At 44.4% G+C, this 26,004-nt stretch overlaps 1 protein-coding gene across 1 annotated transcript; it reads right to left on the reverse strand.

The window, feature by feature from the left end:
• Positions 1-4,073: 4,073 nt before the first annotated feature.
• On the reverse strand, positions 4,074-25,037 carry LOC106609493 (guanine nucleotide-binding protein G(i) subunit alpha-1). Its single transcript, XM_014208366.3, has 9 exons — positions 24,581-25,037; positions 15,159-15,201; positions 14,332-14,473; positions 13,969-14,126; positions 12,521-12,649; positions 10,675-10,804; positions 8,624-8,777; positions 5,898-6,119; positions 4,074-4,983 (listed from the first exon to the last, which is right to left on the reverse strand). The coding sequence occupies exons 1-8, from the start codon at positions 24,696-24,698 to the stop codon at positions 5,929-5,931; spliced, it is 1,065 nt and encodes a 354-aa protein (XP_014063841.1). The 5' UTR covers positions 24,699-25,037; the 3' UTR covers positions 4,074-4,983; positions 5,898-5,928.
• Positions 25,038-26,004: the final 967 nt, after the last annotated feature.

Raw genomic sequence — 26,004 nt, forward strand, 5'->3', positions numbered from 1 at the left:
AGCCTGATGGGCACAAACTCCTGTCCGGAGGTAGGTAACCCTTGACCCTCCATGACCACCACCCTACCCCAGCCAGCCATGCAGCTCATGTGACTGGGTCATTCTTTTCTCCCACCTTTATTTAACCAGGCAGGCTAGTTGAGAACAAGTTCTCATTTACAACTGCGACCTGACCAAGATAAAGCAAAGCAGTGCAACACAAACAACAACACAGAGTTACACATGGAATAAACAAGTGTAGTCAATAACACAATAGAAAAAAAATTAAGTCTATATACAGTGTGTGCAAATGGCGTGAGGAGGTAAGGCAATAAATAGGCCATAGTAGCGGAGTATGGTATGGGTTGTTGGTCAGCCCAGGCAGTGGGCACACAGGAATGTTAAGTCTGCAAAGGCTGTTTAATCCCAGGCATTTCACATCAAAGCACAGAGAGAGCTAACTCTCCCTGGACTATTGTTCAGGCTGCAGCAAGGAGTGGATGAGGTGTGAGAGCTGGAACTGTTCCAAACACATCTGGGTCCCTGGGCTCTCTGCACCGAGGCCTGCGGAAAAGAAGGGTTCTTTATCACACACACACACGCTGTGTTATGGATTTGATGTGGGTGGTGGTGGCATAGTGTAGTACACACACGTTACTAGATTTAGGCACACACTGCAGTGGAGAAGTGATCAGTGAATCTGTTGGTGTTTCTGCATCAAACTAAATGAAGCATTATCACACAGCAGTCAAGGACAGGAGAGAATGAATGAGAACTGGAAAAAGAACTGGAAAAAAGCGGAATAAAAAAAGTTGGAAATGACAACATTGCTCAATGCTGTTGTGACGATTCTGTGAAACGCTTCTCTTGGCTCAATGCATGCACTCTACTTAAGGAGACGTACTGTCATTGATAATAAAAATACATCTTTTTTTTTTTACTAAATCTTGGGTCAGCGTCATTCTTCAATTGGCCCCGTAGAATCACATGACCGCTTCGTCAAAGGCCCAATGTTCAATATGCAGAAAATAGCTCGGTGACGAACGACGGCGTCTTACGTCCCATCATTTCCCAACACATAGAAACATCAGGAGCTATTTATAACACGTCTCTTCTCCACTGAGCTGAAGGTAATGCCTGTCTAAAGAAATATCTCTGCCTGTTGCCATGGAGCCCAGCGTCGATGACATCACGGGGAGAGGACGAAGATGAAAGCGAGTCGTGGGGACTGAACAAGAGCAACAAAGATCAGGTGACGTTGTGGGGGGGCTGGGGAGAAAAAGATAAGCAAGGAGCGTAACCAAAGGCTGTATAGTAACACACAGATAAAAGAGTAGATTGATATCACACACGTTTAACTATCCTTGTGGGGACCAAACAATTGATTCCCATTAAAAATAATTTTAGTGGGGTGGAGAAATGCTTCCAGTTTTAAAGCTAATTCCCTGCAATTCTACACATTACGCCATGACTAATGCCATGTTAATGATATCCGAGTGAGAGTGACTAACAATATCAAAATGGAGGTCAGGGCCCCTGGGCACGTGCCCTGCGTGCCTGGTCAGTATTCGGCCATGATTACTACAAAAATAGACAGCTGGCTAGACTAACTTCCCAATCAACATTTATTTTGCCGACATGGCTAATTGATTGACTGCCACGCCAACTACACCACATCTGTGAAAACTAAAATCCTTCAGGGAAACACTGTCTCACACACCACAACGTTACAGAAAGAGAGAACATCCATACACAATATCAACAGGTCCTCTGACTGGTAATAACAGGAGAACTGATAAGACCAGGGTTGGTCAGCTGTGGACAGTTTCCAGGCTTTGGAAAGTGACATTGATAAATGTATCCTTCTCATGTCACAGCTTCAGTGGTGTATCATATAGTATCTTAACTGGTTTTGAATTGCTAATAGCCACACTGATGCTGTGCACTGACTATAGTCTCCAATCAGCTGTTCTCTATATGGACATGCAGAAGTGTGTGTTGGTGCTCCCCAGGGTTGTAATACAAACAATGTGTGTGTGTGTGTGTGTGTGTGTGTGTGTGTGTGTGTGTGTGTGTGTGTGTGTGTGAGAGAGTGTGAGTCCTGGGGAATGTGTCTACACCGGTAGGCTGAAAGCAAAACATTGCAGATTTTGTGTGTGTGTGCATACAGCACCCATAGTGACTTGGTGGTAGCCAGACAGACAAAGTGTGGCTAGTTTAACCATGTGGCCGGTCCAACACAGCCACCACCGGGACCAGATCACACAGATAAGCCTGTCTTCGCCCTCCTGCGGCCAGCTGCTTCATACAGAGATACCAGACACAGTAAACAAAGAGTAAACGCTGTACAGTTCCAGGCAGCACAGGAATAATGTGTCCATTGTTCTGTCACACACACACACACAACAACCTCCCTCTGCTCTTCAGCGTTACCCATTCATTAACAGTGTCACTATTGTTTTAGTGTTTCACACCGAAGCTGCTGCAGGGGGTGCTAAAAATATCTCCCGCCAAACATGGTGCCCATGGGAGCCAAATCCCTGAGCCCCGCTTCACATAAATACATTTTCCTCCCTCTGTCCGTCACACATCTGTCTCTCCCTCCCTCTCTGTCATATTGTAATGACAGCTAAACTATGCAAATGTAGCTTTCCTGCACAGACACGCTGCCACAGGGATGTGCACACATCTATAGATGCAAATCAGCGTGTCTATCATGTGCACACATTATGCAAACTATGGTGCCCGACCCAGTCCTTAGAAAGTCCTTAGAGAATAGAGATCCCCGGGTGGAAGACAATCTGTCCAGGGATGTATGGAGGAAGTAGTGAACGCTCCACAGCGTTGAAGGCCAATGCCTCCTCGGGATCCCCTGAGGTAGCCCAGATCTGACTTGGGATATGGGAACGCACAAGAGCATGTCACAGAAGTGGACAGTAGTGGTCTCTGCTTACGTAAAGTGCGAACTCATTTACATTGCAAACAGTGTTTCTGGGATAACATCTATGACCAATACAAATTTGTCAGCTAATCTTAACAAGCTCACACAATATGGGAACTGAGTAGGTGTGTCACACACACACACACAACGTTGATTCAAACAGTATGCCCCCAGTGGGAGGTTACGGAGGAGATTCACCATAGAGAACCTCATCTCTCATGACAGGCCCTTCTGGGTTGTAAGGTTATAAAGACCCTGTAAACTACATCAAAGGTTATAAAGAACCTGTAAACGACATGAACGCGTTTTGTTTCCCCCGAAAACCCAAACCAACAATAGCCCTGCAGGGTAATCTGGCTAATGAGATTAGAGAAACGAGAGTGATTTTTTTATGTCATTATGACTAAACATGTCACCATGGACACGGACCAGACTCTGCTCAAGTCACCCACAACCCAATGACAACAGGATGTCAATCATTCAACACCCAACGAACAACAGTAGTGCCACGCTCCATACAGCTGTATATTCAAACAGACAGGGAAATCCCACCGGAGAATATTCTAGACAAAGAATTATCTCCAGTTTGCCAGTTTCCTTGATCACACACACTATGATCTGATGTGTTTTGTACGTGTTTGTGCCAAACACTCAAGAAACACTTGAATTTCAAAAATGTTACGGTACGTTAAAATGAAAAAGTTACAGAACAAAGACACTGGGAATTAGCATGGTGGAAAAATCACTCCCATTATACCACTGTTTCACAGTGAAGTGTGTCACACCGTGTGAAGTTAAACAAAAGTGAAACAGAAGGATTCATTTTGGGGTTTTCCCCAGCCAACTGGATATGGCAGTGTGACATCAACATGGCATAAAGAAACAGGATGGTAAGACATAACAATGATGACATAAGGATGACTACATGACATAAGGACGAATGCATGACAAGGATGAATAAATAAGGACGACTACATGACATAAGGACGAATGCATGACAAGGATGAATACATAAGGACGACTACATGACATAAGGATGAATAGATGAAGGTGACTAGAGGAAATGCTCAAACTCACCTGCAGTAAGTTGACTCCCTCTCCCTTTTCACCAACTGTAACTCAGGAGAGCAGTGAAGACGCCAGGTTCACTGAATGGTTTGTAAAGGGTTTTATTAGCAAAATAAGGGAATGAGTGTACAAAGGCTCCCGTCTGTTGGAGAACACTGACAGCTGTGGCTGGTTACAGACCATAACCATGTGTTTGTTCCCCATTCATGTTTACAATTGTGATTCTGCAGTGATCGCAGAGACCAAGTCCCCGAAGCCACCTTAAATAAATCTTAAAATATACAGTAAAATATGACTCCGGTTTAGCTATTCTGTATTTCCACAGCATAACGTAAGCTCCTTGACCTAGCTAGGGTTCCTATTGGATACACATTGGATATGGTGTACTGTTAAAAACCACATCCCTTTGTCAGTATGGGACAGCCTGTGGGCGGGGCTGTGTTGGTCACCATCGAGACACACATACACACCTTTGGACCACGGGGAATCTCGCCACTAAATTGGTTGGGAATGTGCACAAAAGATTGTGAATATCCCTCAGGAAACGTTTGACCTTTTATGTTGGAACGATTTCAGCAGGCAAAAAAAAATTGCAATTTGGTCAGTGACTGCAGAGAAAAAGGACATGCAAAAGGCACAAGTACAAACAAACTGAGCTCAAATCAAATCCTTTTCACCTAACAATTGGGGAGGGAGAAAAGGAATACTTTCACCAAAAGGCAAGCTTCCTTTTCAAGAGAGGGCTTAAAAAAGGAACAAACTAAATAAAACAAGCTTGCTCTTCCAAAAAAGAAAAAAGTGTGAAAATGATTTTACAACGACACAAACATCCAACACAAATGTTTTAACGCTAATTCAAAATGTTCCAAGACAAAAACATAAATAAATCCATTAAAAGTGGCATATAGTACAGCAATGGTCCATAATTGATTCTCCCCACTCAGATTCTTGTGAACTTCTCCCCGAAAACGCACATTATGCTGGCTTTTCACCGCCTAGAGAGAGAAAGAACGAGAAATAGAGAAAGAGTGAGAAATAGAGAAAGAGTGAGAGAGAGAGAGAAATAGACACCATTAGATCTTATTGAATGCTTGGAGGTACAAAAGGCCATTCCATTCAAATATCCTTAAAATATTGTTTGACCATGCCATGATCATCTCCCAAACATCTTAATGGAGCGGAACATTTAATTAGGCTCCCGAATGAAGAGGGCCTTGATTTCAGCTGATTAGATTTAACAAGCATTTGATCATGAAAGGGTTAAACTGCATCTCTGAGGCAGCCTGGAAGCAGCATAACTTGGAACAAATCAAATACTCAACTGATTTTAAAACGTTTGAAGTTAGATGCCAGTCGTCAGGAGGTAGAGATACACACGACAACAAGAGCTCCTGTGGATAACTTTCACCATCTGGGAAAGCTAGCATACTAGTTTAGCACACTGGCAATGTGGATAATACCACGCAGCCTGCCTGAAACCAGCCTTGGCTATGATTGCAGCATGCTAGTGTAACGGATCTCATTGTGCTGCTAACAGTTCGCTTCCTCCACTCTCCCTGTCCCCATACTGGGCTCGAACCAGTGATCCTCTGCTTCGCAACACACGTGGCCTCCCACCGTGACAACGTACCAACCGTTTGAGCTATCGAACTGGTGGTTGCGACATTTGAAGCTCGCTGTGGGGTGAGCATATGGTATGTTTGTAAGTCCTCAACACTGGCACTGTGAGCACTCATGGCAGCCACCAGTCAGACATGTGCCCTCAACCATGTAGCCCCAACATCGATCCCCCAGCACTCTACACATACGAACACAAGTTCACAAGTCTGCAGTGTATGGGCAGGGCTATGTTGCACAAGGAGAAGTGATGAGAAGGGAGAAAGGGAACGAAAAAAAAAGGTTGGCTCACCAGAAAAACTTCCATCGATCAAATCCAGGTCTTAGAAGAGTCCACAGTCCTTCAGGTTGTTCTTGATGATGACGTCAGTGACGGCGTCGAAGACGAACTGCACGTTCTTGGTGTCGGTGGCGCAGGTGAAGTGGGTGTAGATCTCCTTGGTGTCCTTCCTCTTGTTCAGGTCCTCAAACTGACACTGGATGTAGGCCGCAGCTTCCTCGTACGTGTTGGAGCCTGGCCGCAAGACAACAAGAAAACCCCCACACTTCTAATGACTTGACTCATAAGGGGGAATCCCAGCCTCTATTTCAGGCATTCTCACTATGTCATGAATTGATGTCAACAGGAGACTAAGTGAGAATTCAACTGAAGTGCAAGACAGTACATCAACTCAGCAAAAAAAGAAACATCCTCGCACTGTCAACTGCATTTATTTTCAGCAAACTTAACATGTGTAAATATTTGTATGAACATAACAAGATTCAACAACTGAGACATAAAATGAACAAGTTCCACAGACATGTGATTAACAGAAAGTGAATAATGTGTCCCTGAACAAACAGGGAGGGGTCAAAATCAAAAGTAACAGTCAGTATCTGGTGTGGCAACCAGCTGCATTAAGTACTGCAGTTCATCTCCTCCTCATGGACTGCACCAGATTTGCCAGTTCTTACTGTGAGATGTTACCCCACTCTTCCACCAAGGCACCTGCAAGTTACCGGACATTTCTGGGGGGAATGGCCCTAGCCCTCACCCTCCGATCCAACAGGTCCCAGACGTGCTCAATGGGATTGAGATCCAGGCTCTTCGCTGGCCATGGCAGAACACTGACATTACTGTCTTGCAGGAAATCATGCACAGAATGAGCAGTATGGCTGGTGGCATTGTCAAGCTGGAGGGTCATGTCAGGATGAGCCTGCAGGAAGGGTAGCACATGAGGGTGGAGGATGTCTTCCCTGTAACGCACAGCGTTGAGATTGCCTGCAATGACAAGCTCAGTCCGATGATGCTGTGACACACTGCCCCAGACCATGACAGACCCTCCACCCTCGATCCCGCTCCAGAGTACAGGCCTCGGTGTAACGCTCATTCCTTAGACGATAAACGCAAATCTGACCATCACCCCTGGTCAGACAAAACCACAACTCGTCAGAGAAGAGCACTTTTTGCCAGTCCTGTGTGGTCCAGCGGCGGTGGGTTTGTGCCTATAGACGACGCCGTTGCCGGTGATGTCTGGTGAGGACCTGCCTTACAACAGGCCTTACAACAAGCCCTCAGTCCAGCCTCTCTCAGCCTATTGCGGACAATCTGAGCACTGATGGAGGGATTGTGCGTTCCTGGTGTAACTCGGGCAGTTGTTGTTGCCATCCTGTACCTGCCCTGCAGGTGTGACGTTCGGATGTACCGATCCTGTACAGGTGTTACACGTGGTCTGCCACTGCGAGGACGATCAGCTGTCCGTCCTGTCTCCCTGTAGCGCTGTCTTAGGCGTCTCACAGTACGGACATTGCAATTTATTGCCCTGGCCACATCTGCAGTCCTCATGCCTCCTTGAAGCAGGCCTAAGGCACGTTCATGCAGATGAGCAGGGACCCTGGGCATCTTTCTTTTGGTGTTTTTCAGAGTCAGTAGAAGGGCCTCTTTAGTGTCCTAAATTTTCTTAACTGTGACCTTAATTGCCTACTGTTTGTAAGCCGTTAGTGTCTTAACAACCGTTCCACAGGTGCATGTTGATTGATTGTTTATAGTTCATTGAACAAGCATGGGAAACAGTGTTTAAACCCTTTACAACGAACATCTGTGAAGTTCTTAGGGACAGCTCCCCTTTTTTAAAGTTTCGCCTAAAATGACATACCCAAATCTAACTACCCATTGCTCAGGCCCTGAAGCAAGGATATGCATATTCTTGGTACCATTTGAAAGGAAACACTGACGTTTATGGAAATATGCAAGGAATATAGAAGAATATAACACAATAGATCTAGTAAAAGATAATACAAAGAAAAAAACCAACCGCTCTTTTGTATTTTTTTGTACCATCATCTTTGAAATGCAAGAGAAAGGCTATAATGTATTATTCCAGCCAACGTGCAATTTAGATTTTGGCCACTAGATGGAATCAGTATGTGCAACGTTTTAGACTGATCCAATGAACCATTGCATTTCCGCAAAAAAAATTGGCGTGACTGCCCAAATGTGCTTAATTGGTTTAATAACTTCTCATGTTGAAAACTGTGCACTCAAACAATAGCAGGGTATTCTTTCACCGTAATAGCTACTGTAAATTGGACAGTGCAGTTAGATTAACAAGAATTTAAGCTTTCTGCCAATATCAGATATGTCTATGTCCTGGGAAATGTTCTTCTTTCTTACAACCTCACGTTAAATCGCATTAGCCTACGTGTCCCATCCCGTGGAAGGGACACCGATCCCGAAGAACCTTTTAAAAAGGTAGAAGTGACTAATGTCTGTTGAACGTCTCCTGTCACAACACTGATGGGTGGAACATACCATCTGCATATGTTCAGTAACTACAGTATATTACCAGCGCTATATGTTTATATGAGATCCTCTTTCCACTCATGTAGACATTCAATTATATTTGTTCAGGTGTGCAAATGACAAAGAAATCATAGAAAATGTACAGACAACTCCAGTGATAAGTCACACATAATTCACAGTTATCCCCAATCATTCTATAAACAGTCTACCATGGCTGGTTGGCTGTGTTACTGTACCTGCGTATTCTGGGTAACAGATAGTTAGAGGACTCTTCTTGATCTTCTCCTCAAACAGGTCTTTCTTGTTAAGGAAGAGGATGATTGAGGTGTCTGTGAACCACTTGTTGTTGCAGATGGAGTCAAACAGCTTCATGCTCTCATGCATCCGGTTCTGGGGAGAGAAGAAGGCAACATTGGACAATGGTTTTTGTGGGGCTTTGAGCTACAGGCCTTCATCTGCACTGATGTGGAAAAACGGACAGGTGAAAGCAAACACCTGCTAGGACGTCCACCATATTGCTTTATGTTTTCAGATCAGTACAGATGAAGGAAAGGAGTTGAGGAGAGAAAGCCTCTTTAGACTATCGAGATATACTCAGAAACATGTTTGGACTCGTAGAGACAGTTTCACAGACCCAGAATGAAGCTTAGTCCAGCACTAACATGCATGTTCAATGTAAATATTATATTGAGAACGATTTTTTGTTCAGGACTTGGTTGGTTTCATACAGATATACAGTACCAGTCAAAAGTTTGTACACACTACTCATTCCAGAGTTCTCTTTATAGAATAATAGTGAAGACATCAAAACTATGAAATAACACATATGGAATCATGTAGTAACCAAAACAGTGTTAAACAAATCAAAATATATTTTATATTTGAGATTCTTCAAAGTAGCCACCCTTTTCCTTGACAGCGTTGCACACTTGGCGTTCTCTCAACAAGCTTCATGATGTAGTCACAATTTGCAGGTGTGGCTTGTTAAAAGTTAGTTTGTGGGATTTCTTTCCTTCTTAATGCATTTGAGCCAATCAGTTGAGTTGTGACAAAGTAGGGCTGGTATACAGAAGATAGCCCTATTTGATAAAAGACCAAGTCCATATTATGGCAAGAACAGCTCAAATAAGCAATGAGAAACGATAGTCCATAATTCATTTAAGACATGAAGGTAAGTCAATCCGTAAAAGTTCAAGAACTTTGAAAGTTTTCAAGAGCAGTCACAAAAAACAAAATGCTATGACGAAACTGCTACAGGAAAGGAAGACCCAGAGTTACCTCTGCTGCAGAGGATAAGTTCATTAGAGTTATCAGCACAGAAATTGCAGCCCAAATAAATGCTTCAGAGTTCAAGTAACAGACACATCTCAACATCAACTGTTTCAGAGGAGACTGCGTGAATCAGGCCTTCATGGTTGAATTGCTGCAAAGAAACCACTATTAAAAGACACCAATAAGAAGAAGAGACTTGCTTGGGCCAAGAGACACAAGCAATGGACATTAGACTGGTGGAAATCTGTCCTTTGGTCTGATGAGTCCAAATTTGAGATGTTTGGTTCCAACCGCCGTGTCTTTGTGAGACGCAGAGTAGGTGAACGGATGACCTTCGCATGTGTGGTTTCCACCATGAACATGAAGCATTGAGGAAGAGATGTGATGGTGTGGGGGTGCTTTTCTGGTGACACTGTCAGTGATTTATTTAGAATTCAAGGCACACTTAACCAGCATGGCTACCAGAGCATTCTGCAGCGGTACGTCATCCCATCTGGTTCGCGCTTAGTGGGACTATCTTTTTTTTTTTTCAACGGGACAATAACCTAACACCTCCAGGCTGTGCAAGGGCTATTTGACTAAGAAGGAGAGTGATGGAGTGCTGCATCAGATCACCCAACCTCAACCCAATTGAGATGGTTTGGGATGAGTTGGACCGCAGAGTGAAGGAAAAGCAGCCAACAAGTGCTCAGCGTATGTGAGAACTCCTTCAAGACTGTTGGAAATGCATTCCAGGTGAAGCTGGTTGAGAGAACGCCAAGCGTGTACAAAGCTGTTATCAAGGCAAAGGATGGCTACTTTGAAGAATCTAAAATATATTTCAATTTGTTTAACACTTTTTTGGTTACTACATGATTCCATGTGTTATTTCATAGTTTTGATGTCTTCACTATTATTCTACAATGTAGAAAATAGTAAAAATAAAGAAACCCTTGAATGAGTAGGTGTTTTCAAACTTTTGACTGGTACTGTACATGTACTCTTATTTAATGTCCATGGTTGGACAGGAACTCACCATCTCCTCATCTTCAGCCAGCACCAGATCATAGTCGCTGAGCGCCACACAGAAGATGATGGCAGTGACACCCTCGAAGCAGTGGATCCACTTCTTCCTCTCTGACCTCTGACCTCCAACATCAAACATCCTAAGGAGGAAGTGGTGGATAATGCACCAGACAATATAAACGGAGCATGTTTCCAGGCATGTCGCACACAAGACAAACAACTTTATTTGCCATTGGCCACTAGGGAAAACATAGAGCTGTGGCCTGGGGCTCTGGGTTTAAGTGTTAGTTGGTTAAACAGGCCACCAAGTGGAAATGACAGAATAAATGCATTTTTCTTTTTTTTGAGGCTTTTCTGTGTTGTGGAGAGATGGTATACAGTAGAAATGTTCAACACAGAATAAATTATTTAGAAGGGAGGGTATACATTTTTTATAGGGTATAAATTGATACACTTTGTTAAATGTAATGTTTTTGTATTTTAAATAACCTATTCTTGTTTATACCCTTACCAATTTGCACTTTGAGCTGTATAACCCATTAACGCAACCCAAGGGAACAAGCCCTAATAATGTCACCCGCTTTGTGAGCCAGTTTTCACCCATTGGCACACAGACGGCTGTGGGGCTCTAATGTACTTAGATATGGTTTGCGTTGGAATGGCTCCACATAGTTCTCTCTGCTGAGTTGCACCGAGTGGCTTGGCTGAACAAACTGTTGAGAAAGAGCATTTTTAAAGGGCTTGCTATTCGAATAGGATGTGGAGTGGGGGACAGACATGAAAAAACAACTAAATATGCAGTGTTGGGGAAGCTAGCCTGAAAATATAGTTTACCAAGCTACTGATTACTTCACACTGGAAGAAGTTAAGCTACACTAATGCTACCATTAAGGAAAATATAGTTTACTTAACTAAAGTTACTTTGAATGTGTAATTTAGCCAATTTAACAAAACAACTGTTTCAAGTGACAATTAGGCAGGTATGATTATTTTTTTGTTGTTGCAAAAGAAGTAGTGTGCAGTTCCAGTAGTTAGCTACACCGCTACATGGTAAAGAAGTAGTGTGTAGTTCCAGTAGTTAGCTACACGGTAAAGAAGTAGTGTGCAGTTACAGTAGTTATCTACACCGCTACATGGTAAAGAAGTAGTGTGTAGTTCCAGTAGTTAGCTACACCACTACATGGTAAAGAAGTAGTGTGTAGTTCCAGTTGTTAGCTACACCACTACATGGTAAAGAAGTAGTGTGCAGTTCCAGTAGTTAGCTACACGGTAAAGAAGTAGTGTGCAGTTCCAGTAGTTAGCTACACGGTAAAGAAGTAGTGTGCAGTTCCAGTAGTTAGCTACACCGCTACATGGTAAAGAAGTAGTGTGCATTTCCAGCAGTTAGCTACACCGCTACATGGTAAAGAAGTAGTGTGCATTTCCAGTAGTTAGCTACACGGTAAAGAAGTAGTGTGCAGTTCCAGGAGTTAGCCACAACACTACATAGTAAAACAGTTCACTACTGAAAACACTACCTAGATTTGAATTTAGTTGAACTACCACCAAGCTACTGTAAAATGCAGTTCAATTACTAGTTCACTAATCCCCAACACTGGAAATATGGGTATTGACCAGTGAGCCAACCATTTCCCTTTCCTCTCTGGCATCAGCCAATGGAATGCTAGAACAGATATGATTCACTGCTGATGTCATATGGTCAGCTCTGTCATCCAGTCACAATGAAACCACTGGACTAAGGACATTTCTATGGGTTTGAGAGATTCAATACGCACAGTAGGGAAGTAGATTAAATAGGATAACTCAAAGTAGGGAATATGACTACACTTAAAAAGGGATTTGGAGGAAGTGCTCACTTAAAGTGGAGGTCCTTGAAGGTGAAATGTGTCTCCACAATGCCTGTGGTTTTGACTCTGGTCCTCAGGACATCCTGCTGGGTTGGGATATAGGTGGCTTGTGATATCCTGTCCAAATCATTTAAGTAACTGGAGAAAGGAGGGAGGGGGAGAGAGAGAATGTTTAGATGGGAGTCAATGCATCCAATACACATACTTCAATGGAACAACAGGACAATAAGCTATTCAAATAATAAACAGATCTTGTCTGGCCATGAACCATGTCTGCTTCTATATCTTGAACTGGGAAAAACAAGTGACATTTTTTTCCACTCTCTTCCACACTATCAGTGCCCCCTTCTGTTGCCTCAGAATGGTCCCTCATCCAATATTTCCACAAATAATCCACATAGGGCTCAGTTCTGGACTCGTCGCACACACCTGCCCCTTCCTCAACAGTAAAATCTACAGTAGAACCCCCCCCCCCCCAGCTCAAACAGCCTACCCTGTATTACTCTTCCAAAAGATTACGGCAGCAGTAATTACACACGACTCAGCAGCACTGGTGTTTTAACCCAAACAAACAGCAGAGATCGGCGTCAGCAGCCTCGCTGTAGAGGCCGGTCGGCAGGCTACGTGACACTGGTCTGTGTCTCTCTCTCTCTCTGTGTGTGTGTGTGTGTGTGTGGTAGCCCTGGCCAAAAGGATTCTGGGTATTGATTTGGAAATGGCCAGCAGTTGCGGCACCCGAGGCCAGAGAGCCAATCGGTGAAGTCTGTTCCGTTCCAAAAGAAGGTGGAAGGGTTTCTCATGACACACCGCAGGGGCTGCCGCTCTGGTGACTTCACTGGCTAATGGAAAGGTTGTGGCACAATGCGTACGAAAAAAGAACCACTTCAGAAGAAAAAAAAAAACTGAACCAAGGGAGTTTCGAGCTCAAACGCTGCTCACTGTCTGAAAGGGATTTGGACATGTTTTCTAGCTCTTCTGTCTGTGGTGTTTTGCTACCAGGGTTTGGTAAACACAACAGCCCTGGCCAATCTGCTGTTAGACAGCTACATGAGCTAAATTCTAAGGTCAAGGACTCAGCAGACACGCTGCAGCCTGCGTGTTACAGTCCTGCTACAGGGGTGACACCCCCACACAAAACAAATATTGACAGTCTCACTCAAGGTTGAAACACCAAGCGGGCTGGACCGTAGGCAGTAGAGATATGTCTGCCAGAGAGTGGGCGGGCATCTGTAATAAATGGACTGCTCAAGGCCTTTGGTTATTGCAGAGGAATGAGAATGTATTTACTTCCAGCAGAAGAGAATTAGGGAGGAAGAGGAACTGCAGGAGGTCTGTGTGTGTGTGTGTGTGTGTGTGTGTGTGTGTGTGTGTGTGTGTGTGTGTGTGTGTGTGTATCAGACCAAACTGAGCAGACTGTGTGAGCAGGACAAGGTGGTGTGGGTGTGTGTGTGACCCACTATGCTGCAGAGTCGTTGAGCTGGTACTCTCGTGAGCGGCTGAAGCAGGCCTGTACCCCTCCGTCCTTCCACAGGCGTTTGATGACCCCGGCCAGCTCCGCCGTCATGAAGCCTTCCTCTGCCGACCCCGCCAGCACAAACAGCTGTCTCGCATCATCCTGGGAGAGAGCAGTCTGTCAGCACAACCATCACTATTACCATCACCATCAGCTCCACTGTGAAAATCATCCCTACCATCATAACCATCAATAGCATTAATAATTCTGCCATGGCATCAGTGTTGGGCATGTGATTGGGTGTGTTTATAGTTTTAGTCAGAAGGCTTTGATAAATGCAATCCGTCATCATGTCTAGCCCACTCACGGCTCTGGCGGCGTCTCCAAAGTCGATCTTGAGTCGTCCCATGGCTCGGATGACGGCGATGATGGACTGGATGGTATTGCTGTAGACCACAGCTCTGTACTGTTTACACTCCTCCTCCGAGTAGCCTGCCTCGTGGATGATCCTGACACACGGGACGGAGGACACAACTACAGTCAGCCACCATGAGGAACATGGAGCGACAAGTCAGTCAGTCACATGGAGCGACAAGTCAGTCAGTCACATGGAGCGACAAGTCAGTCAGTCACAAGGAGCGACAAGTCAGTCAGTCACAAGGAGCGACAAGTCAGTCAGTCACAAGGAGCGACAAGTCAGTCAGTCACAAGGAGCGACAAGTCAGTCAGTCACAAGGAGCGACAAGTCAGTCAGTCACAAGGAGCGACAAGTCAGTCAGTCACAAGGAGAAACATGGAGCGACAAGTCAGTCACAAGGAGAAACATGGAGCGACAAGTCAGTCACAAGGAGAAACATGGAGCAACAACAGTCAGTCACAAGGAGAAACATGGAGCAACACTTTGTTTTTGAGAACATGTTATGTTCATTTTTATTAACAGAAAAAAATAAGACAGAAAAACAGCAGACGAATAACCCCCAACACAATGGCAACCTTTCCATCATAAAATTACGGGGGAAAAGCAAACATTGATAACAACACTATCCAGGTAACAATGTTTACAGCATCTGAATTGAATGGGGCACTAGCACAATAACAATGACTCATTTCTGAGAACTGTCCCCACAGAAGGGCAAAAACAATGCTTTGTTTTGATTGTGTGGCAGATACGGCCTTTGGAAGGAACATACTCACTTCATCTGTTTGACTATTGTGCTCTTCCCCGACTCACCAGCACCTGAGAGAGAGAACACATTTATCAAACCAGTCAAAGCCTATCATTTAACTAATTGCAATTATGTGATTAGAGCGATGTGTTCCGAATCTGCAGTGGAATTTGAAGCCAACACTGACCATAATTTATATTGCCTGGTATGGGATTACACTGACAAACATACTGAGAAAGAAAAGTCAATTGTAAAGAGCTACTCATTACAGGCCATTATCCAACCCCTTTTGAAATGGACCATAGTGGAGAACCCTGAGGTGGTCAAATTCACTGATCATTTCCCTTCCTGCATTTCTGTATTGACGTCTCTCACCCACAGCGTCGCTCTGCAGCCGTCCGGTCGATACAGACCCTCCCCACCTCTCCCTTTATCGGCACATTTCAACAGCAGCACTAACACAGCATTATGGAACTACCTACTGCAGCAGGAACCAACGACCCATCTCAGGCAGCATCACAAGACTCACTGAATGAACAGCACCATAGCAAAACACAGTAACATTCAGAGAGTGCAGAGTGATGAGTGAGTTGGGATGGGAGTACAGTGAAGGGACAGAGGTGAATACATTATGGTCCTCAGTATTATTGCAAAGGCCAAATCACAGGCAGTACAGTACTCATCTTCATTAAGAGCAGTGAAGCATGCAGCCTGCAGTAGTTCCCAGCAACCACTAACACACCATCAACACAAGGCTGCTATCACCCAGTTCATATCTGGTCATTGGGTCTTTGTACATTAAATGAGTTAGTTGTGAGCTCTGATCTACCACCAGAAAGACAACGATCACCAGTTGTAACTAGGGCCTGCTGCCTTAAAGGGCCTGCCTTAAAGGGCCTATGAACACATAGTGTTACTTCAAGATGGTACAAGCCTTCTATATTGAATTACACATTACTGACTGGCTGTGTAAACCACTCACACACGGGGACAAGAGCCAGGAGGGAGGACACTAAGCTAGCAGCCAATGAGTGTGAGGCGGAGAGGTGATTGACATGGCAATACTCCTATGAGAGAGGCAGGGAACACAGAATAGGCGTTGCTTGGGCCTGGCTGCTGCTAGGGGCTCCGTGCCTCCGTCACACATGTCACACTGCCATGGCAACCGGGTCCGTTACCAAAGACATCTCAGCGCTCGCCACACGGTCACCTGAGGAGGATTAGGGGTGGTTGTGTAGTGATGGCTCATCTCCATAGCCAGGGCATGTATTATTGATCGGCAAATGTCCCCAAAATGCACGCAATGTCCCCAAAACACATAAGTAGAGGATGTGTCATGGAGACTGACTAAGCCAGGCCTCTCCTCGACATAACGTCCACCGGTGGGTTTTTCCACTCAGGGACAGTCAGGCCACTGGGAAATATGGCTTGTCCCTGAAAACAAACATGTTATCACGTGTTTGGTGGGCTTGCTAAGTCCCTTCCCATAGGGGTTGCTCAGCTCGGACACAAACACAGTCAGAGAAAAGGGGAACTGTAGCCATGTCAGTCTAAACTTTACTCATTAGTATTACTTTGTAATTCTATAGAAGTTCAGCAGTGGATTAAAAAAAGTCCCAATTTATGTTGTGTAATTACAAACGCCATTGCTGTGCAATAAAATGCAATTACCAAAGTAGTATATAACATTTTAATACAATGTTGTTACTAGTGTGATTAAAGTTCTTCACTGTTTATTCAGAACGGTCCAGGCTGTACTAACACCCATCTGAGTTGCCAGGAGGAAGCTAGTTCTGTAACACCCAATCTTCCCATTTCACAAGAACCAGCTAGTACTGCATTACAGCAAGACAATGAGCACACGCACGCCACACACACACACACACACACACACCAGGGCTTCTCGTTGTGGCAAGTGAAACGTAGGGGCCTGGAACTTTCCCTAACGCAGAAGAGAACCTGAAACCAACATGTAGAAGTGAATTCCTGTGGACAAGCCTTTCTCCAGAGCCTTAGAGCATGCTGATACAGAGTGCGTGTGTGAGAATGTGTGTGTTTTAACAGTGGCTTTCACCAGAGGACTAATTGTTTTAATTACATGTCACTGCTGTGGCCCTGGCCCCAGAGAGGACGACTAACACGTCTCATTGCTACGGAGCCAAACAGTCACATGTGCCACTAAGAACCCCAGAGGGACTATGAGACAGCAGACACACGTGCACTGTAACACACACACACACACACACACACACACACACACACACACACACACACACACACACACATTGGCAGCAGGTAAAGTCACCTCCCTCCTTTTGCTAAGGGCCTTGGTGCCAAGGCAGCGACACAACACAGCATTCCACTCCCTACCACACTGGCTGGCTGCCTCTCAATCTAGATTAAACAAACCCTGTTTACAGGCCGTTGTGTTCACTGAACCCTCCCTCTAGATATGTTTTACTGTCTGACCAACACACACTTGATTTCTCAATATGGAACACAAAACCCTGCATAGGGCCAACAAAATGTATGCTAGCAAGTCACAGGAATAATTATTGGATGATATCGCCACGGTACTGTTCCCTTATGACATTTCTTTAAGTCAGGCAAACAAACGCTCCAGTCTAGACTGACTGACCTTGCTCTGTCCTTCAACTCTAAAGTTACTGGGGTGGGGCCACACCCCTATGACATCACTAAAGTCTAATGGCCCTGATTTGAGCCACATGGGCCATTAAAGAAAGCAAAGGCAGAAAAGTGGACCTCATGGGCTGGGATAGACAGTCACGTTACCCACCCACAATTTGATACACCCATCAAAGAGCCAGACCAAAACCACAGTGAGGCAGCTACTTTCTGGCGGTTGGGAAAAGACTATTTTAAGAAAAATTGTTGAGGCCTGCAAATAAAATGGACGTTTACAGAACAGTACTTCTAAAGCCCACCAACCATCCAACCAATCTCTCCTGGATCTTCCGCCAAGGTTGTTTTCCACAGAGTAAAGAGGACATGCATGTAGACAATGAAGGAACGTTTTACAAAGTGCTGTGGTAGGATTGGCTCCAATCAAGTCTTCATTCCAAATGACAGCTCTGTTAGATTTTAATCTTAAATGATGATTAAGTTAGAGCTTTTATATAATACCAGGGTGGGGAGAATAGCTTTTGGAGTTCCTCCCACTCTCCCTCTCTCTCAGAGCTCAGTCTCTCTGCCTGTCCCAGAGTTGAGGGCTTTCAGATCTAATGAGCTGAGGGGTTTTCTGTCTGGGTCACCAGAAGAACCAGGGCACGTCCTGCCTGGGGTTCAGTTAGGCTGGCCAGGTCATACAGTCCTCTGGGAGAGGGGGACAGAGGGAGAGAGGAAGCGAAGGACAGGGCTGAGAGGGAGTGAGGGACAGGGCTGAACGGACTTACAGCTGGGCCTGGCTCACTCTCCATGAACCACATGAGCTGGCACCATCCCCCGTTACCATCGGGAGCTGTTGAGCCTGTGAGTGACTCACAAGGGAACCCAGGAAGTTACAGTAGCATTAACCCATCAGGGAGTCATGTAGCTAAATCAGCTCGATTCATCTGCCCACATCCAGATCAATGGATAATAGATTTAGGAAACAAACTCCATGCAGGCCGATACTTTACTGGAAGAGACCAGTAACAGATCTAACGGGACGGTGCTGGACAAGTGGAAGCTACTGAATTCATCATAATTCATAAGCACTTCAGTTTACAGTAGACCTACATAAATCACCAAATGTGATAAATGACATGGTAAAATAGCAGATACAGTGATAACCTAGGAATTGCTTGTTTGTTTATTTGAGAGTTATTACTGCAAATTTGGTAACAGGTAATTACCATGTGTTGAACTATTTGAAGTACAAGAAAGACAGACAATTTCCTATCAAACATCCGGGAAATACAAGTGGAAGCATTAGTACTGTAAAATAAAGTACTACCCATAATGCTTTACATAAAATGTAACATAGACCACCTACAGAAACCTCTCGACACCAATGTGGTTAGGTCTAGTAGGCCTAATATAGACAAGACGTTTGCTTGTACAGACTTGACAGCATACACCCAAACATTCATAGCACTCCTCATACAAATGATTGTTCCTCTGACAGCAGGATGCTGGTATACTCTGCTGACAGACTGCTCATTATGCTGTGTGTGTGTTTCAAGTTTTATTAGTCATATAGGATACACATGGTATACACTGGCCAATGAAATGGTTACATGCAGGTTCCTTCTGGACAATGCAACAATTGTTTTGTGTTTGTGCGTGCGTCCTACCGTATGCCACCCCCCATGAAGTCCACAGTACAGACATGGACAGGGTCGGCCCATCAACGCCACCCAATGTAAAACACGGATGCTTGACGGTTGGTGTCCTTGAAGTGATTTAGTAGTCAATATTCACCACCGTTTCTGAGGTGCTGCCTGTGCCGATGTACGCACCATCAGCATCACTGATATGGTTGTGACCTCTTAACCAGGATGTAATTAAACAAAGTATGTTTAGTGGGGCGGCTAGGAGGCAGATGAGAGGAATTGAGACTTTTGTGATAGAAGTATATTAACTGAAAAGACTAATATGTAAACAAAACATCTTCCTCCTCTCCATGAGTACACCTCAATGTGTGTTAGAGTTTAGACCTGATCTAGAACATTCCTTCCTGTTGCTCCTTTATTAGCATATCTCACGGTCATCTGACGAGGCTGGGTGTGTTACCTGGTTACCAACCTGAATGGCTGACACAGGAAGCAGGTCAGGGTGCCAACTCGCAAACAAGTTTCAATGTCACGCACACAAGTACAGTGAAATGCCTTTCTTGCAAGTTCCAACATGCTGACCTTGCGTTGCAAAATAAATTGACAAATGCATGTTAGTCGATCATTTCATCTAAACTGCTCACGCGCGTCAACAAACATCTGCATAGCCAAGTGAAAAGTTAAACTTGGTTCGATTTTTTACGTGCTGCAAGTCCCACCTCTCCCATCTTCTCATTGGTTTTTAGGAGCATATACCCACGTGGGTGATTGAAAGATGAACTGCGGTCCACACTCCAGTTAGTGGTGGTAATACACCTTAAAGTTGGTTGCCCACCGACAAAGTCCGACGACCACCACCACGACCATATTACCTTTAGGAATAAGGTGACAAGTCATCAGGATATATGATTAAATGTATGATTTTTTTAAAAAGAGTAGCAGCAGCGTAACTGATGATTGTATGCGAGTGTGTGTGCGTAGTCCATATAAATGTGTGTGCATGTTATGGGTGTTGGAGTGTTAGTGTGTGTGCAGAGTCCTATGAGTGTGCATAGACAGGGGTCAATTCATTTAGTCTGTATCTATTCTGTTAGCTATTTAGCACTCTTATGGCTTGGGGATAGAAGCTATTCAGGAGCCTGTTGGTGTCAGACTTGATGCACCGGTACCGCTTGCCGTGTGGAAGCAGAGAGAACAGTCTATGGCTCAGGTGGCTGGAGTCTAATGATTTTCCGGACCTTCCATTCACACCGCCTGATATAGAGATTCTGGATGGCAGGGAGCTCGGCCCCTGTGAAGTACTGGGCTGTCTGCAACACCCTCTGTAGCACCATGCGATCGAGGGCGGTGCTATTGCCATACCAAGCAGTGACGCAGCTAGTCAAGATGCTCTCAATGGTGCAGCTGTAGAACTTTGAGGATTTGAGGACCCATGCCAAACCGTTTCAACTTCCTGACATTGAGGGAGAGGTTGTTGTCCTTGCACCAGACTGCCAGGTCACTGACTTCCTACCTATAGGCTGTTTCCTCATCACCGGTGATCAGGCCTAGTCATGTCATCAGCAAACTTGATGGTGTTGGAGTCGTGCGTGGCCACGCAGTCGTGGGTGAACAGGGAGTACAGGAGGGGACTAAACACACACCCCTGTGGGGCCCATGTGTTGAGGGTGAGCGTGGCAGCCTGGGGTCAGTCCGTCAGGAAGTCCAGGATCCAGTTACAGAGGCAGGTGTTTAGTCCCAGGGTCTTAAGCTTGGTGATGAGCTTTGAGGGGACAATGGTGTTGAACGCTGAGCTGTAATCAATGAACAGCATTCTTACATAGGTATTCCTCTTATCTAGGTGGGTGAGGGCAGTATGGAGTGCAATTGAGATTGCGTCGTCTAGAGATCTGTTTGAGTGGTATACAGATTGGAGTGGGTCTAGGGTGTCTGGAATGATGGAGTTGATGTGTGCCATAACCAGCCTTTCAAAGCACTTCATGATTACAGAATAATGGAAGTCATCTGAAAATATGGGGATTACAGACTGGGACAAGGACAAGTTGAAAATTACTGTGACTATGCCTGCCATCTGATCTACGCATTCCCTGAGAACACGCCCTGGAATACTGTCCGGACCTGTGGCCTTGCGACTGTTTACCTGATTAAAGATCTTACATCGGCCTCGGAGAACGAGATCAACAACCGAAGCAACAGCATGTAACATAGCACCTACTTGTATAGGTATGTATGATATTGGGGGAGACCATTTCTATTTCTTATTAATACATTAAACAAAAATGATTTTACTGAGTTACAGTTCATATGAGGAAATCAGTCCATTGAAATAAATTCATTAGGCCCTAATCTATGGATTTCACATGACTGGGAATACAGATATGCATCTGTTGGTCACAGATACATTTAAGGTAGGGGCGTGGATCAGAAAACCAGTCAGTATCTGGTGTGACCACCATTTGCCTCGTGCAGCGCAACATCTCCTTCACATAGTGTTGACCAGGCTGTTGATTGTGGCCTGTGGAATGTTGTCCCACTCCTCTTCAACGGCTGTGCGAAGTTGCTGGACATTGTCGGGAACTGGAACACGCGGTCGTCCGGACACGTCGATCCAGTGCATCCCAAACATGCTCTGGTGAGTATGCAGTCCATGGTATAACTGGGCCATTTTCAGCTTCCAGGAATTGTGTACAGATCCTTGCGACATGGGTCCGTGTATTATCATGCTGAAACGTGAGGTGATGGTGGCAGATGAATGACACGACAACAGGCCTCAGGATCTCGTCACAGGTTGTCTGTGCATTCAAATTGTCCTTGATAGAAGGTAATTGTGTTCGTTGACCGTAAGCTTAGGCCTGCCCATACCATAACCCCACTATGGGGATCTCTGTTCACAACATTGCCATCAGCAAACCGCTCGCACACACAACGCTATACACGCTGTCTGCCATCTGCTCGGAACAGTTGAAACTGGGATTCAACCATGAAGAGCACACTTCTACAGCGTGCCAGTGGCCATGAAAGGTGAGCATTTGCCCACTGAAGTCGGTTACGACACGAAACTGCAGTCAGGTCAAGTGGTGAGGATGATGAGCATGCAGAGGAGCTTCCCTGAGGCGGTTTCTGACAGATTGTGCAGAAATTCTTCTGTTGTACAAACCCACAGTTTCATCAGCTGTCCGGGTGGCTGGTCTCAAATTACCCCGCAGGTGAAGAAGCCAGATGTTGAGGGCCTGGGCTGCCATGGTTACACATGGCCTGCGGTTGTGAGGCCGGTTGGATGTACTGCCAAATGATCTAAAACGATGTTGGAGGCAGCTTATGGTAGAGAAATTCTCTGGCAACAGCTCTGTTGTACATTCCTGCAGTCAAGCATGCCAATTGCACACATCCTCAAAATTTGAGACATCTATGACATTGCGTTGTGTGACAAAAATGTACATTTTAGAGTGTCCTTTTATTGTCCCCAGCACAAGGTGTACCTGTGTAGTAATCATGCTGTTTAATACAGCTTATTGATATGCCACACTTGGCAAATGAGAAATGCTCACTAACAAGGATGTAAACAATTTGTGCGTATGGAAAAGAGAAAATATTTTTGTGTGTATGGAAAATGTCACTTTACATGTTGTGTTAATATTTTTGTTCAGTAAATGATTTTGGGAGAGACCATTTTCAAAAGAGTTCAAAATATTGGACGTCACAGGTCTGGGATTGACTTTACACAAACTTTATAATTTCACTCAGAGGAATATTTGGAGACCTAAGTCGCAGCAAGACCATAGTACTTGACCCGACTTGCTTCGAATCAGTTTTATCATTCATAGCAATGCAGATGAATGTAGCCTAGGCTCTCAACAACAAGGAAGAGGCTTATACCATATAACCATACACCACAAACCTCCGAAGTGCCTTACTGCTATTATAAACTGATTACCAACGTAATTAGAAAAGTAATAATAAAAGTTGTCATACCCGTGGTATACCACGGGTGTCAGCAAATTCTCGAACCACCCAGTTATAAATGGAAAATATCAGCATGTACAACTAGAAGAAAATATCAGGAATACAAAACAAAAAACACAGGGACAATGTCCTCACCAAAAGCTTTCATAGCCATCCAATGACAGGCCTACAGTTTTACAGGACAGCCATTCTTACTCACGGCATCAGTGAAGAATACCCATATTTATAGAGAAGACACATCCCTTCCTTCTCTTCCCCAATGGAGTGGATGGTAGAGCAGTATTTCATAAACAATCACTAGTTTCTGTCAAGGGAATGGGCTCCTTTGTTTGTCAATGGAATATCCACGATTTTAATGGCTTTTAGGTAAAACATATTTAGCAGTAGGCTAAACTCAGAGATAAGTCCATCCACTATTGCACCAACCAATGAGAGTAGCGGTAAGAAAGAGCCTGAAGTTTAATTTAGACCTATGTTTATCTAAGCAATGGCGGAATCATAAACAGCATACATCCATGCCTGAAGTAGCAAAAAAGGCGATGAGGTCTCAAACAAATGTTTTGAACATAGTAGTATGGTTATTGCAATTCTTTATTCCAACAGTTTCTGGGCCAATTTCCAATTTGGAAACATCATATGCACTCAGCTGGACATAGCATTCAAACACAATGCTGCAGACAGGCGACAAGGTGTCAAATGCTGGAGGATTAAGCCAATGAATATGGCCCATAGAAACCATTTGTGTTGCTGGACAAGCGTAACAAAAGGGGGCTACTTTGTTGCAACTGCCTGTAAGGGTGATAACATACCGAAGGCTGGAACTGATGAGCCAGCGTGGACAACGACCTTTGTTCTGCTTATAGGCTAAATCGGAAAAAAAATCTTAAACTTTTGTTTCATTAGGTAGTCCAATTTCGCCAATATGCTTTGATTTCAAGGTAGTCCATGCAAAAGCTGACCGTTTTAAATTTGACGACGACAGTTTGTGTGCTATGCGGAATTGTATGAAATCGTGTTAGAATTCTCAATTAAAATTGATGCCATTATATGTATCCAGACCAATTGTATATCACTGTAAATAGTGCGTTTGACATTTAGTTACAATGTCGCAATCGCAGCTAATATTACAGTTAGTGAAGTTCACGGATAACCACTGCTTCGTCCCACAATGTTTCACGTTGCGGGACGAAGCAAGGACAACCACGTCCCTTACCGAGGAGCAGTAGCTTGACCTCTCTTGCTGCTTTCTCCCCGTCGTCCCGCAGATTCCTGTCGATCATTTTACTGCGCTCCACCGCCGCCTTATCGTCCGTGCTCAGGGTACACCCCATCCTCAAGCAAATCCTCTGGAGCCGAGTGATGCAAAAATATAAAATATATACAGTACCAACATGCAAGGGTTAAAAAGCGAGCCGCTGCTCCCCGAGATCCACACACGCCCTTGTGTGAAAGCTATCCGGTCGCTTGGATTTATACTTTTTTTAAAGATTAAAAAAAGGACCAGGATTGTGCTTCTTTAGTCCACTATATTCCTATTCTTCCAGTCAGCGTAAGCTATTTCTCTCGTCGTGGCATAAATAGTTGTAAATGAAAACAGTTCCACGGCGAATTGCTCTCTCTGTCTCAGCGCGTTCGTCTTTCACTGCCACAGTGAGCTCTGCTCATTCAACTACAATTACCACCAGCTGGCTACACGAATACTTCCTGTTTCAGTTTTTTTCTGTCGAAATACCAGACTGACCTTTGAGTCAATATATTGTGGTCTTTGGAAATGCCTAATACTGTAAGTGACACTTGATATCACATGAGAAAACAATGTACTGTACTTTACTGTTTCTTGTCTGTGTATAGAATATTATAGGGAACACTGGGGCCATCCCACTTCTGACACCGATATAGCTAAACCAAGGCAAACATGATATTCACCCCCAAGAGAGACCTCAAGAGATATATTATACGGTTCATGCAGATTATTAGGCTACTAGGGTGTTATAATATATTTTCATCATCAAACCATGAGGATACGTGAATTCTTATTCCACAGCCTTATTCTTTGATTCTAGTAGCCTACTCCTAAAGTTAATATACAAGTTACAGTACACATATAATAAAAAAAAAAAATATTCCAGAATAAAACAATATCAAAGTGTATGCAACACCTGAGTTGTAGTTGCATTTCTGCCCCCTGGTGGTTTTATAGAGAAAAGACTGATCTCCATGGAAAGACCTCATCTCCACCTGATAGAGATACCATGTGAATAGTCTGCATCACAGGAGACTGCTGAGGGGAGGATGACTCATAACAATGGCCGGAATGGAGTGAATGTAATTGAATCAAACATGTGTTTGATACTATTCCATGTATTTCTTTCCAGCCAGGCATGCAGGGAACATTTCCAGCATGCCTTTTACATAACATTTTACTTTCAAATGGGGATGTTTAGGAGTACATGCAAAATAATGGTGGTGACCCCTGCTATTCTAATGGTTTCCTATGAACAGATTTCCCTTTGTGACCACAGATACAGGCCAGGTGCTGAGGAGAGTAGAAGAGGTAGATACAGAATTATAACGTGGTATGAGACAGCTCCATACAGCGTTACAGCTTGGCTAATGGAAAGCGCCAGCACCCATTTT

Source organism: Salmo salar, chromosome 07 (genome assembly GCF_965601325.2).
Source record: "Salmo salar chromosome 07, fSalSal1, whole genome shotgun sequence".
Taxonomy (NCBI): Eukaryota; Metazoa; Chordata; class Actinopteri; order Salmoniformes; family Salmonidae; genus Salmo; species Salmo salar.

Bases quoted from the DNA above. Each gene is read 5' to 3' on its own strand.
- LOC106609493 (XM_014208366.3), bottom strand. From the start codon at position 24,698: ATGGGGTGTACCCTGAGCACGGACGATAAGGCGGCGGTGGAGCGCAGT. The intron at 15,202-24,580 runs GTAAGGGACGTG...TCTCTCTCTCAG, and splicing joins GGTCAAGCTACTGCTCCTCG to GTGCTGGTGAGTCGGGGAAG. The intron at 6,120-8,623 runs GTACAGTAACAC...TCTTGCGGCCAG, and splicing joins CTGTTACCCAGAATACGCAG to GCTCCAACACGTACGAGGAA.